Source organism: Diaphorina citri, unplaced genomic scaffold, assembly GCF_000475195.1.
Source record: "Diaphorina citri unplaced genomic scaffold, Diaci psyllid genome assembly version 1.1 scaffold1297, whole genome shotgun sequence".
Taxonomy (NCBI): domain Eukaryota; kingdom Metazoa; phylum Arthropoda; class Insecta; order Hemiptera; family Psyllidae; genus Diaphorina; species Diaphorina citri.
In genome coordinates, this window is record NW_007378726.1 from 41,330 (window position 1) to 56,350 (window position 15,021).

The following is a 15,021-nucleotide window of genomic DNA, read 5'->3' on the forward strand; positions in this document are numbered from 1 at the left end:
TAAATCAACAAGGTCAATCTCTATTTATCAATGTAAATTTCGATTTTTTTTTTTTTTTTTTTTACTGTAATAAAATCAGAGACCAGGGTAAAAAAATATAGATTTGTAGCAGAAATGGAATTATAAGATGATACATGATTCAGTATAGAAATTGCTTTAAGTTTTTTTTTAAAAAAGGAAGATAAATAAAAAAAAAAAAAATACTATACTTGAATAAATAGAAACAATAAATAACCATTTATTGGTTAATTTTACTGAATCAAGAGACCAATAAAACTTGGTCCTCTAAAATACCTATATGCCTAAATACTAAATTTATATTCCTGTTGTAATTTTATTACATACTCTATTTTGTTCTAACAATTAGATATGTTTTATAAAAAGATTTGAAACGTTTATCATGTCCACACTGACTTCCAATACACTAAAATATACCATTTTTTATACCGTTAATTTGTCATTCTTACTCAACAATCTTCAGGATTTTTTCTGTGCTGCTACCGCGTATACACAAAAATTACCCATGTATAGATTGTATGACTTATGCGCGGGATTTTTACAATCTCTAGTTGCGTGGTCAAACTTTCTTGACTTGGCGGGGCGGGGCTCCCTTGAATTTTAACAGTGTATAATCGTGATTTAAATCCCCCCCCCCCTCGTTTCCTTTCAACCTAGTTATATCATGTTCCATTATACCTCGTTATATTACTAATATACCTAGTTATATCATGGTCCATTGTTTGATTATTACGAGTACCTATTTATTTTCATTTATTTAGGTCGCAGGTTAGATTCTCGCCTAGGCGGATTTCATCTTAAACAGATGAGGTTTGTTCTAGGAACGGCTGGCTTTCTCCTAACCTGTCTTCCTCCTCTCTTAATTTTTGGGACGATAAGATCTTTCACAATTCCTTCTATCAAACCTCTTAAAAGAGAGAAAGAGTTCACCACTCTTGAACCGAAACCAGACACGAAATAAGGCTTGGGACAAAAATAGTTTTTTAATGTTTCAAGATATCTTTATTGAATAAATTAAACTTGATGTTTAAAGTAGTTGGGCCATTCTATTTGCGAAATGGAGTGAATTTCACTTGCGTTGAGGTTGAGGACTTTCCAACAAGATACTTTTATGCTCAGCCTTAAAGGAAAGGAGGTTACACTTTGAGTGACTTGAGTGCTCAAATTCAGGAAAGATGTCCCATTCTCAAAACCATTCTTTCGTTTATCAATTTATTTACTCTTCTGAATCTTTACTTTCTCCTTGCGTTTTTTCACGTGCTTTTTGACCTTGGTTTTTCTTTTCTCCGCCTTCTGCTGTTTCACTTCTTGTTTTCTCAACTGGAAAAAAAGAGAAGAATTGGAGCAGTTGCAAATGGGTAAAAATTATAAATAAATGGTAGATTCCTATGTAAAAAGTTGGGAAAAATCCAAATCTGGGATCAAAACTCCGAAAAAATAACTGTAACAGGTCGAAAATTCAATTTTTATTTTCCGTTCTAATGAAAGAGTTCAAATATGTGTGACGTCATTGATTTTATTCAAGAATTTCTTCAACACCTTTTCATTTGGTTGATAGTTGCTCACTTTATCACCACTTTTCAATTGTGTGTTATTTTGTGCTGATTTGTTCTTGCAAACTTGAACATTTTGCTTGTTAGTTCCAGGACCTATTCGGGAAAGAAAAAACACAAAGTTAAACTAAGTATTTACTTAGCTATTTACCTGCAGAAAAATAAAATTTAATAATTATATCTTACTTAGCTCTCCTGCAAAAGGAAAATCTTTATACATCAGTAGGAGTCAGCTCCCATGGCGTAATGGTCACTCCGCTCGCCTTGCACGCGGGAGACCTGGGTTCGATAGGCGGTGGGGTCAAGAAATTTGTATCATGCAAATGATTGATTCCGTGACTGGCTGTTGTGGGGCCCACTCAGCCTTGTAAGGAAAATGAGTAGCTATGACATTTGACATATAAATGCACATAGCAACCGGTGCCAGCATGGTAGATAAACATTGGATTTTAGGATAATTGAGATATTGGGAAAATCCTACTATGCTGCAGTGACCACCAAAGTTGTGACATAATAACACAAAGAAACTGCATTTAGATTTATACATTAGTAGGAATAGTAGATACTTAACTAAGTATGTATATTTTGCCTGCTTATCTCAGGTGCATTTAAGTTCTGATTACCTGAAGATTGGTAGAACTCATCATCATCATCATCTGAATATTCATAGCTGTCTTCACCTTCTATGTCATCATTGAGACCAACATTCTCTTCATCTTCATCACTACTTGCATATGCCTAAATACTAAATTTACGAGTATATTCTTGTTGTAATTTTATTACATACTCTATTTTGTTCTAACAATAGATATGTTTTATGAAAAGATTTGAAACGTTTATCATGTCTGCACTGACTTCAAATACACTAAAATATACCATTTTTTATACTGTTAATTTGTTGTTCTTACTCAACAATCTTCAGGAATTTTTCTGTGCTGCTACCGTGTATACATATCTACAAATAATTGTGATAAAATTACCCATGTATAGATTGTATGACTTATGCGAGGGATTTTTACAATCTCTAGTTACGTGGTCAAACTTTCTTGACTTGGCGGGGCTCCCTTGAATTCTAACAGTGTATAATCGTGATTTAAATCCCCCCCTAGTTTCCTTTCCTAGACTCTGCAGAGAGTGCTCTCATGCAAGTCCTGAAGGTTTGATAGTAGGGAAGATGGTTGATCCGTATTGAACATTGTGTTTGTCCTAGGTAATGCAATCTCACGTGGTCGTCACAGTTGATACGCCGATCTCGGTTACAGTCCTGAAATCAAAAGTCGAAAACCAAATGAAATGAAAAAAAAAAGTAAAAAAAAACTATTGTTTAGCATAAAGCTTATGGTAGCTGATAAATGGTATCATAGGCTAAAGAAATTCAGAGATCACATTGAAAAAACATGCCGAATTGGTTCATAAAGGTGTGTCCACCTGTCCACACATAGTCGATCGATGTTGACTGAACTGTCCACACTGCCTTGGTAAAATAGTTTCTCCTTGTCGATCGACGGCCGTGGACTATGTGGACACACCTCTATACAAGCGTGCTTTTTGGAACTTGGCATGTGTCACTGCCGATACTTCTTCTTCTTTGAACTCTCAATATCAAGCCTGCCTAGGTATTGGACTGCCTACTATTTTTCTTGAAACTGACCTAATGATCAATTCCTTTGCATCAGTAAACAACAGTTATTTTTCTACTACATATTATGTGAATGAACTTTTTAAAAACAGTCCACATCGAGATTTTAACTTATGGTGAAAGTCAATTACCTGGGCGAACTTTTGAATGTAACGATTGACGGCTTTCGACGCACAAAATGGATCCAGTGCACATCTTTGAAATGCTGAAACCCGAAGAAAGATTAATGAATTCGTGTTTAACAAATAAGACGTAAAACCTAAAGGTAAAAAGACACCACCATCACTCAAGCTCACGTGACATGATAGTAGTGTGGTTGTCCTGAACGAAATTACCTACAATATTATGGGAAAACTTTGAACTACATCTTTCTGACTCCCCATGAGTTCACGTGACGTGACGTGATATACGCCGATCTCGGTTACAGTCCTGAAATCAAAAGTCGAAAACCAAATGAAATGAAAAAAAAAGTAAAAAATTATTGTTTAGCATAAAGCTTATGGGAAATTCAGAAATCACATTGAAAAAACCTGCCGAATTGGTTCCACCTGTCCACACATACTTAGTCCACCTGTCCACACATACTTAGTCGATCGATGTTGACTGAACTGTCCACACTGCCTTGGTAAGATAGTTTCTCCTTGTCGATCGACGACCGTAGACTATGTGGACACACCTCTATACAAGCGTGCTTTTTGGAACTTGGCATGTGTCACTGCCGATACTTCTTCTTCTTCTTCTTCTTCTTCTTTGAACTCTCAAAATCAAGCCTGCCTAGGTATTGGATTTTTAAACTGCCTACTATTTTTCTTGAAACTGACCTAATGATCAATTCCTTTGCATTAGTAAACAACAGTTTGTTATTTTTCTATTACAATATTATGTGGATGAACTTTTTAAAAACAGTCCAGATCGAGATTTTAACTAATGGTGAAAGTCAATTACCTGGGCGAACTTTTGAATGTAACGATTGACAGCTTTCGACGCACAAAATGGATCCAGTGCACATCTTTGAAATGCTGAAAACCGAAGAAAGATTAATGAATTCGTGTTTAACAAAGACGTAAAACCTAAAGGTAGAAACACACCACCATCACTCAAGCTCACGTGACGTAATAGTAGTGTAGCTGTCCTGAACGAAATTATCTACAATATTATGGGAAAACTTTGAACTACATCTTTCTGACTCCCCATGAGCTCATGTGACGTGATGGTAGTGTCTTCACAGGCGGAAAACTTCAGTTTAGGAAGTTCTGCTTACCTCCAGGATCGGATGGGTCATCTCCATCCCGTGATGGTAGTGTCTTCACAGGCGGAAAACTTCAGTTTAGGAAGTTCTGCTTACCTCCAGGATCGGATGGGTCATCTCCATCCAGCACAGGGGACTCTGCATCTCGCCAATATTCATCCCCTATGAGGAACATACCACAATAGTTGCCATCTATACACCCAATGGTTTCATTACATCCTGAGGAGGCTTCACAAATACATGTGATACAGTTCTCAGTCCATCCTGGCACCGCTTGGCGACTGTCTGAATAAGAGGATATATTTGTGACAAAATAACAGATAGGTATCTTGATTTAAATTCAATATTAATATCACTTATTATCACTATTGTAAGCATAAATAAATAAATAAAATAATTTATTATTAAATAGATGTATGTACGTAAGGTGCCTTTAATAAAATTAGGTAGTTACTTACACTTCATTAGGAAAGATTGGAAAAAAAATGGTTGGTAGTAAAAAAACCTACCAACCAGTTTTTTAATGCCTCGTAAAAATTTAATTAGCAAAATTTCAATACGACTTACCTATCAACTGTGCGTATGATAAATAGATGTACGTAAGGTGCCTTTAATAAAATTAGGTGGTTACTTACACTTCATTAGGAAAGGTTGGAAAAAAATGGTTGGTAGTAAAAAACCTACCAACCAGTTTTTTAATGCCTCGTAAAAATTTAATTAGCAAAATTTCAATACGACTTACCTATCAACTGTGCGTATGAAAATACGCCACAGGAAGCGAACACAAGTAGAACTACCGCGTGACTAGATCTATCCATGACTATCAAATCATCACTGACTTCAATGTTTGATTTGTCCGGATCGGATTCGCCATAATGCCAATCAAAGCGCCACACTCGAAAAGTTCTCAAGTTCCAAGATGTTGGTCTATTCTCGGAGTTTTATGAATCTACACTTTAGACTTTATCAGTGTAGAATTGAGAGGGAGCCAGGTCGAAAAGCTACCGTAATCCTACGTTGAAAGTTGTTTCTTGTAATTTCTTGGAGGTATTCTTTTTGGTTGTGAACTGAGGTATTTGGTGGAGATGAGAAAAATTCCGTTCAGTTCAGGACTTCAGGTCACAGAGGACTCACAGGTCGGGAACAAACTTTTTCAAAAATCAAGTCCCTACATTTCGTGAAATGAGGTTCAACGAAAATTGAATTTTTATTGCTAGTTCTAAAAAATATTGTTCAGTAGGTATTATCCAAGTTCCAAGATGTTGGTCTATTCTCGGAGTTTTATGAATCTACACTTTAGGCTTTATCAGTGTCGAATTGAGAGGGAACCAGGTCGAAAAGCTACAGTAATCCTACGTTGAAAGTTGTTTCTTGTAATTTCTTGGAGGTATTCTTTTTGGTTGTGAACTGAGGTATTTGGTGGAGATGAGAAAACCTAGCCCTCCCTAGGTATGGGTATTAGAAATTAGAAGCTGGCGGACATTTAGCTGAGTGTACATTGGTGCGTTAGGCCAGTAAGCACCGCCGTACATCTTTACATTAAGGAATCAGTAGCTACACGAATTGTGGTGATTTCACCCCGCGTAAGGTCTTAGGTACCTACCTACAGTTGGAAAAGAAAGATAATAATTCTAGTCCTTAAATCTGGGCCCCTAGGCTGTAAAGCTAAAACCCTAATGAGTTCCCCAGTATTCACAATTCCCACATCCGGGTCTAGGTACTCTAAATCGTTCCCTCCTACGCCTAGCACCTTGGCAACTTAAAACTGTAAATTTACGTCCATAACAGACTAGGTGTATTTTTAATTTAAGACCCAAGTTCTGTGAAAACCCCACGAATATATGCAAAAATATAGAATAAAGATAATTAACATGAATCACCATCTCCATTTAGGTATAGGTATTAGAAATTAGAAGCTGGCGGACATTCAGCTGAGTGTACATCAGTGCGTTAGGCCAGTAAGCAGCGCCGTACATCTTTACATTAAGGAATCAGTAGCTACACGAATTGTGGTGATTTCACCCCGCGTTAGGTCTTAGGTACCTACCTACAGTTGGAAAAGAAAGATAATAATTATAGTCCTTAAATGTGGGCCCCTAGGCTGTAAAGCTAAAACCCTAATGAGTTCCCCAGTATTCACAACTCCCACATCCGGTTCTACTCTAAATCGTTCCCTCCTACGCCTAACACCTTGGCAACTGTACATTTACATCCATAACAGACTAGGTGTATTCTTAATTTAAGACCCAAGTTCTGTGAAAACCCCACGAATATATGCAAAAATATAGAATAAAGATAATTAACATGAATCACCATCTCCATTATTATGTAGTTAGGTACCTACAGTAGACTGGGAAACAATGAATATTCACACAACCACCAGGCCCAGAATCAGAATCCGGAATCTAATGGCACGAGACATAAAATTTCCCAGCCTGATTTTCCATGAGTTCGAAATCCAAGCCTGCAGATTCACGGATCATTATTCTCTACAGTAGACTGGGAAACAATGAATATTCACACAACCACCAGGCCCAGAATCAGAATTCAGAATCTAATGGCACGAGACATAAAATTTCCCAGCCTGATTTTCCATGAGTTCGAAATCCAAGCCTGCAGATTCACGGATCATTATTCTAGGGAGAGCCGGCATAGCTTATCAGTTTTAGCTTGAAATTTTACGCTTGGGTCTTATCTGCTAGAATTCTCTTTTTCCGAATCAAGAATAGGTATGATCTGTTCTTTGTGTTGAGTAGGTACCAGGGTACGTACTCTTGGTACCCACTCTTTATGGGACCAGTGGTTTTCAGTCTTTGTAGCCCCCCAAAAATAGTCCTCAAACTGGTCTACAGTCACCAGCTTGAAGAACTGCCGCGTCATGCCAAACAGGTCCCAGCTTCACAGTAAATTTACTGACAGATCATTGGAATAGTCGTGTCTCGACTGAAGGAAAAGTGGGAGACAAATCACAATTTAAAACGTGACACGGTTTTTATTTACGGATAATGATATCAGATCACACATACGACACACATACCTACGCCATTTCCCTGTACGTAATTTTGGTCATACTTATTAGGAAAGAGTAAGATGATACCAGACACTATTCGAGCAAGATGATAGGTACCAAAAATCACACTATTCGAAATCTCTTCGAAGAAAGTTCTTCGCTACAGTCGTGTCTCGACTGAAGGAAAAGTGGGAGACAAATCACAATTCAAAACGTGACACGGTTTTTATTTACGAATAATGATATCACACATACGACACAAACATATACCTACGCCATTTCCCTGTACGTAATTTTTGGTCATATTTAACAACAGTTTTTAGTTTAATACCACGACTTTCAAGTACGTATGTCAATTCCAAGAGTCCAAATTATGTGTAGTTTCCATTAGGTAGTGCCACATACTGACATATGTTGGACTCATAAGATAGCATCAGATTGAGTCATGATACCAACTAATAATGTTTGAGTACTTATTAGGAAAGGGTAAGATGATACCAGACACTATTCGAGCAAGATGATAGGTACCAAAAATCACACTATTCGAAATCTCTTCGAAGAAAGTTCTTCGCTAATTTGAAGAAAGTTAAAGATTCTCGTTGCAAAATTTACAGAAAGTAAATCCAGAGAAGTTCTTGACATTGTCATATTAAAGTTAGAAATCTTCCTATGTTTGGTGAACTTCATTGACAGCTCGGTCATTCACCTCTGGTAATAGCTATGTCACCCAACTCAGTTTCCTACACAATACTTAAGACACTACAGAGTAACAATGTGCATATATGTATAAATATACTTATGTACTTGCCTATTTCTTCTCGGTTTCTATACTCTCGAGTGTTTACTTTCTTTCATTTACATTTATTTCAAATGATTATTTAATTAAAGAGAAAGGAAAGGAAGAGAGCAGAATGCAGGCCGCAGAGATGAGACAATGTGCATATATGTAAATATACTTATGTACTTGCCTATTTCTTCTCGGTTTCTATACTCTCGAGTGTTTATATACTTTCTTTCATTTACATTTATTTCAAATGATTATTTAATTAAAGAGAAAGGAAAGGAAGAGAGCAGAATGCAGGCCGCAGAGATGAAGTTTCTGAGAAGCACAGTAGGAACAACCAGAAGAGACAGGATAAGGAACGAAAATATAAGATCAATGATCGGGACAGAAAAACTACAACATAGAATAGAAAGATCTAGACTGAAATAGTATGGCCATGTAAAGAGGATGGATGAGCAGAGAATTGCCAAGAAAATGTTTGAACTAAAAGTGGATGGTGTGAGACCAAAAGGTAGAAAAACAGAAGAGACAGGATAAGGAACGAAAATATAAGATCAATGGTCGGGACAGAAAAACTACAACATAGAATAGAAAGATCTAGACTGAAATGATATGGTATGGCCATGTAAAGAGGATGGATGAGCAGAGAATTGCCAAGAAAATGTTTGAACTAAAAGTGGATGGTGTGAGACCAAAAGGTAGAGGTCAAACGAGTTCTAATCGTTCCAAAGTATTTACAAATTTCAACGCCACTGATTGGGAATCGGACCTACCAACTTTTGGAAGTCTCGTTTTCATATAGGTTTAATGTCACTGTATAACTTTATAAGGTTTTTAGTGACGGGGGTTTTACCCTTCATTCAGCGACAAGCTACCCGATTTTGACCTCACGCAGCCTGAGTGGGGCCGGGAAAAGCGATTGTTACGATGGTTACTCATCCGGTTACTAACCACGCACAACGTTGCTCAACTTCAGTGATTCATGCGGACCTGGAGTATTCAACGTGCTATTGCTACTGGTTAATCTTATTATTTATTTATTTATTTATTATTATTATTATTTTACAAATTAACAATGGAATATAAATACTTGACTAGGATCCTACTATGTAGACAGAGCTATCTGTATTTTACAAATTAACAATGGAATATAAATACTTGACTAGGATCCTACTATGTAGACAGAGCTATCTGTTTGTCACCTTTGCATCAACAGCTTCTCAATGTTAAACTCAACTTGACTTTCCAGCCAATGTGCCAAGTTCAACAGGAGTCCGTCTTGAAAGTTGGGCGCCATGAGTTGAATACTAACGGGAAGTTTTTCGTGTGAAAGGTTGATAGGAACTGAAATGGCCGGACATCCTGCAACAATAGAAAAAACCATAAGCATTTTATACTGATGTGTGCATCTCAAGGGTCAAAGCTAGTTTCAAAAAGACTTGAAGAGATTTAATCTCCCAGTTATACAGTCTTATGTTGAAAGGCATTTTGGGATTCTTTTGATAGGAACTGAAATGGCCGGACATCCTGCAACAATAGAAAAAAACAGAAGCATTTTATACTGATGTGTGCATGTCAAGGGTCAAAGCTAGTTTCAAAAAGACTTGAAGAGATTTAATCTCCCAGTTATACAGTCTTATGTTGAAAGGCATTTTGGGATTCTAAAAAAAAAAAAAAAGTTCAAAAAATGGACCGACATAAAATCAAAATGTGACCAAGAACCTAGGGTAAAAGGCTTGTCTTACCAGCTAAGTTTGGGAAAAAAAAAGTTCAAAAAATGGACCGACATAAAATCAAAATGTGACCAAGAACCTAGGGTAAAAGGCTTGTCTTACCAGCTAAGTTTGCAGGCTGAGTACAATAATCCTGTGACATTTTGGGATTCTGAGAAAAACGCTCAAAAACGAACCGACATAAAATCAAAATGAGACCAAGAATCTAGGATAAAAGGATTGTCTTACCAGCTAAGTTTGCAGGCTGAGTACAATAATCCTGCACGCTGCATTGCTCCCGATTATCGAGCTGGATATATTGTGACACCAGTGGTGCAGTTGTCAGAGTGGTAGGTGTTACCAGTGCGTGTACTCCAGAGTGCCAAACACGGAGGAAATCTTGTGCTATGAGACTACGGACTTTCAAAGCCTTGAGGAAGTAGTTTTCGTAGTTTCTGAAAAACACATGGCAGAGAATTGTAGTGAGTAACTGAGTAAGGGATATGGGATGAAAAGGACAGATATAGTTAAGATATTCTTAAATGAGACACAACCACACAACCAATGGTATTGTAGAGAAACATTGGAAGATGTATCTCTCAATACATAAAATCCATTTCTCTCTCTCTCTCTTTTTTTTTGTGCGTTTCGGCCCACAAGGGGCCATGAAGTTCTTTACTTTTCATCATTACTTCAGCCAATATAACTTCATCCTCTAGATTGTCCTATAAGAATGATTATTCTGTATTTCTTTCCTGTGTCCATCTGTTGTTGGGCCTTGTAGTCACGGAAGTTGGACCCAGTTAGGGGTTTTAGCTTCCCCCCAAACACGGAGGAAATCTTGTGCTATGAGACTACGGACTTTCAAAGACTTGAGGAAGTAGTTTTCGTAGTTTCTGAAAAACACATGGCAGAGCGCAGAGAATTGTAGTGAGTAACTGAGTAAGGGATATGAGATGAAAAGGACAGATATAGTTAAGGTATTCTTAAATGAGACACAACCACATAACCAATGGTATTGTAGAGAAACATTGGAAGATGTATCTCTCAATACATAAAATCCATTTCTCTCTCTCTCTCTTTTTTTTTGTGCGTTTCGGCCCACAAGGGGCCATGAAGTTCTTTACTTTTCATCATTACTTCAGCCAATATAACTTCATCCTCTAGATTGTCCTATAAGGATGATTATTCTGTATTTCTTTCCTGTGTCCATCTGTTGTTGGGCCTTGTAGTCACGGAAGTTGGACCCAGTTAGGGGTTTTAGCTTCCATCTCTCTTACCTTTTCAAAAGAAAATAATTTCCGGCCAATATCCTCGATTTGACCACCAGACCAAAAGCGTCCTTCCTGGTCTCTGCGAGGAGTTGATCTGTAGAATTTACTGACGGCGTTACCCTATGGCCATAGAACAGCCCTGTGTATCGTGCCATATTACTGGCCACTTCACACTGGTTTAATATGGAGTAGGTTACTATGGAGGACTGAGTATGTGGTAGAGATACCTGGAAATAATGGGTGAAATAAAAAGGTTGAACATACTAAAAATAAAAGTTTATGATTAAAAATTAAAATACAAATATATCTAACATTGTAAAGTATTTTTGCCTACTACCTTCTATCTTCTTTACTCAAATTTGACACACAAAAAAAGCCTCCTGGTAAACTAAGGGATTCCCCTTGTACTGTGCCTCTTTAGGTACGAATAAAGGTGTCTTCAGGTACAATTAAAGCTCTTACCTTTTTAACTTGTGCCCCAGCTTTGGCCATTAGTTTCAGAACACTTTCCCACGTATCCATCACTTCGGGAGAAATATGCTCTGACTTGTATTCTTCCGGGACACCTATGACTAGTCTGGATAGATCCAATTGGTCCAATGTGACAGGACTGATGTTTTTTTGAACAGTTGTTGGGTCCCTGTGATCTGAACCCGCTATCACATCTGAAAAAGAAACATTGTTAACATACGAAATTTGTAAAAAAAAAAATAAAAAAAATCATGATTTATTTGTGGTGAAGCTGAGCAGCTTCTTCACAATTTTTGTGGATAGCACAGCATTACTAAGAGGCTCCTTTACTATTTCTGACATTTTTATAATTTTTCTTTTTACTCTGATAATGCAGCCACTGGTCGCTACTCGATTAAAGTAGCTACTCAATTGTCCTCACAAGGCTGAGTGCAACCCTCAGCCTGAGAAGGGAAACTTTATACCCTATTGTTGTAACTGTTTTATTTGCTGTAAATTCATAATGATTGCTTTCAACATATTTATTTGGCCTTTTTTGGATTCAGAACTAAATGTTTTTAGCACCCTTCTATCAGAATAATGAATGAATGAATATTTATTTGTCTTTAATACATATGAATGAATGAATATTTATTTGTCTTTAATACATATGAATGAATGAATATTTATTTGTCTTTAATAAACTTTTCTTTTCAACTAATTTGATAGGTATGAAGGTACTTCTTCAAATTAAATTGATTCTAAGGGTAAGGAAAACCTAGACCTTTGACAAATGGAGTGTGTCTGAAGGGATGTGAAAAAAATTAATCTGATATTGATATGTACTTGGTTGTTTTACTTACTATAAACAGTTGCACAGTCTTCTACTGTTCTGGTCAGAATGCCTGGCACGTCCATAGAATTCACCAGTGGGATTAAGCCATGTCTGGACACAGTGCCATAGGTGGGCTTGAATCCTACCACCCCACAATACGAGGCAGGGTTACGGGTTGAACCACCTGTGTCTGAGCCCAGTGCTCTGGAATTGGCAAAGAATGTCAAGTCAAGGCCAGGACCACAATGAAAATTAAAACTTTGATTAAGTTCAAATCTTGGATTAAGAAATTGTTGAGATCTACAAAATATAGTTTTCAAATATGCTGGTTCAATAAGATTCAAGTTTTTTTTTACATTGTGGGGACAGGTCCCTGTCCTGTGAAGTTGTATTCCTTAATTTGCAGAAATAATGACATAATATTGAAAAAAGAAGAAGAAAAGAATGCATAATTAGGTAAGTATTACCTAGGAATGTATAATATGTAGTTGTGATATCAAAGACAAACTAGTGAAAAAAAATTGAATAAATGGAACGATACAGGATATGTATGTATGTATGATTATTTAATTATTGAAAGGTTCCCAAACAAATCATGTGAGAAGATAGGTACTACCTGGTGGAAAAAAAAACAGGACCTAAGTACATAGGTAGTACATACCTACCAAGCAAAAAACACTATTGACATAAAGGGACTGTAAGTAGAGGTGTATAGTCTTGGTCGTCATTTCGATAGTATAAAAGAAAGGTATGTAGGTAGGCTACCAATATTTCATTAAATATTTTACCGATGTACAATAACCGAACGTACAATTTGTTGAATAAATGGAACAATACAGGATATGTATGTAAGATTATTTAATTATTGAAAGGTTCCCAAACTGTATAGGTGTAATAGTCTTGGTCGTCAATTCGATAGTATAAAAGAAAGGTATGTAGGTAGGCTACCAATATTTCATTAAATATTTTACCGATGTACAATAACCGAACGTACAATTTCAAACTACAAATTATACCATTTTTGGGCGATTAGATAAACTCTACTCGAGAATCTCTGTGCCCATATAAGGCTTCAAGGAATAAGAACGGATGGTTCCGACAATATCCGCTTTTTACTTTCTCTCACTATCTTTGTTGTACTTAAGTAGCTAAAAATAAAACCAAGTAGACTGTAGAATACCTATTCAGTAACTCTAAAAAATAAATCAAGCTTATAATGGGTTCACGGATTGTACTGTGTCCTTCAATAGGAAGAATGTTAACATTGGAGTTCAGAGCATAAAGTCTATAGGAGCATTGTTCATTTCAGGGCTGGAATTAGTATTTATTCAGAGTTGAAAGGGATAAAACTTCGCGTTAATTAGGGGCTGGAATTAGGATTTATGAACAGAGTTGAAAGGGGGGGAAATTGGGTGAAACCTCGCCTGAATTTAGGATGAGATTCTAATCGGCTCACTTAAAGAGTAGAATAATTAGATACCATGGGAGCGCTTTCCGGTTGCTTCAGGACACAATCTTTCATCTATGCCTATTCAGAACAGAGGGGAGAAGGAATCAACTTTTCATCTCAGGATCTTCGTAGCCAGGGACCTAGCACATACTCTTCTCTAATAATGAGTCATAGGATTTCAGAACATTTTTCGAAATTAAAATCTTGAGATTCCTGAAGAGCTGCAAATCTACGTAAACTTGAACTGAATCGGCATTGAACATGGTACAGATTTACAGAAGCATACTTGTGACCAACTAGGTACCTATCCATAGTTTCCTGGCTCTAAAATTTTATCCTTATGACGCATCATATCAATTCGGCCTTGAGATTCCTGAAGAGCTGCAAATCTACGTAAACTTGAACTGAATCGGCATTGAACATGGTACAGAAGCATACTTGTGACCAACTAGGTACCTATCCATAGTTTCCTGGCTCTAAAATTTTATCCTTATGACGCATCATATCAATTCGGCCCTGAACTTCAGTAGCCTCAATGTAAAACAACTAACACACTAACCTACCGAATTGTACAAAAACTCTTACCGCTTACTGTGAGCTTTACTATTGTTCATGTTAAGTGCAAGGTGAATTTATTCATTATGTTTGGCCTAATGGTTTTGATCGAGACAACAGACACTATAGTTCTACATTCTACAAATGTTTACACCTGTAGGGACCTAAACATGTCTACTAGTCTACTTATTGAAGATGGCTGGTTATACCTAACACTATACATAATACCTAGAGATGTTGTTTTCTCAAAACCATCTAAACTTTGAAAAAATGTAACTGGAGCGTGACCTGAACGGATAGTGAAAATTAGGGTTTGCCTATAGATTCCGTACAAAGCACTGGCTTGAGTATGGTTCATTCAAAACCAACACATAACGACGGAATCTGCTAGAACGAGGTTAGATTAATTTTAAACTTTAATTTCAATTTTAATTTTAAACTTCATTATGACCTCTAAAAAGTTGAGAAAGAAATTTTGCGATCCTTCTGAAG

The 15,021-nt window shown here is 36.8% G+C and overlaps 3 protein-coding genes across 4 annotated transcripts in view; all 3 read right to left on the reverse strand.

Moving 5' to 3' along the window:
• LOC103515218 (serine/threonine-protein kinase RIO1-like) overlaps window positions 1-2,450 on the reverse strand; it is a 17,246-nt gene extending 14,796 nt beyond the window's left edge. The window contains exons 1-3 of the mRNA XM_026827968.1: window positions 2,427-2,450; window positions 2,195-2,309; window positions 1,525-1,667 (exon numbers count right to left, since the gene is read on the reverse strand). Coding sequence (XP_026683769.1) covers window positions 1,525-1,667; window positions 2,195-2,309; window positions 2,427-2,450 — 282 coding nt within the window. The remainder of the gene's footprint in view (window positions 1-1,524; window positions 1,668-2,194; window positions 2,310-2,426) is intronic.
• LOC103515209 (lysozyme-like) lies at window positions 2,415-5,478 on the reverse strand. Of its 2 annotated transcripts, none has more exons than XM_008480138.3 (4): window positions 5,202-5,478; window positions 4,556-4,744; window positions 4,156-4,229; window positions 2,415-2,835 (listed from the first exon to the last, which is right to left on the reverse strand). In XM_008480138.3, exons 1-4 carry the CDS (start codon window positions 5,275-5,277, stop codon window positions 2,677-2,679), a joined length of 498 nt encoding a protein of 165 aa, XP_008478360.1. In that variant the 5' UTR covers window positions 5,278-5,478; the 3' UTR covers window positions 2,415-2,676. The 2 variants fall into 2 exon arrangements, with proteins under 2 accessions (XP_008478360.1, XP_017302049.1); XM_017446560.2 differs by lacking the exon at window positions 4,156-4,229 and adding an exon at window positions 3,342-3,415 and having other exon boundaries at window positions 5,202-5,476.
• A 3,785-nt stretch (window positions 5,479-9,263) lies between these two features.
• LOC103515219 (glutamyl-tRNA(Gln) amidotransferase subunit A, mitochondrial) lies at window positions 9,264-14,588 on the reverse strand. Its single transcript, XM_008480148.2, has 7 exons — window positions 14,560-14,588; window positions 12,553-12,728; window positions 11,702-11,904; window positions 11,246-11,466; window positions 10,215-10,420; window positions 9,431-9,615; window positions 9,264-9,362 (listed from the first exon to the last, which is right to left on the reverse strand). Exons 1-6 carry the CDS (start codon window positions 14,586-14,588, stop codon window positions 9,452-9,454), a joined length of 999 nt encoding a protein of 332 aa, XP_008478370.1. The 3' UTR covers window positions 9,264-9,362; window positions 9,431-9,451.
• Between the last annotated feature and the right edge of the window lie 433 nt (window positions 14,589-15,021).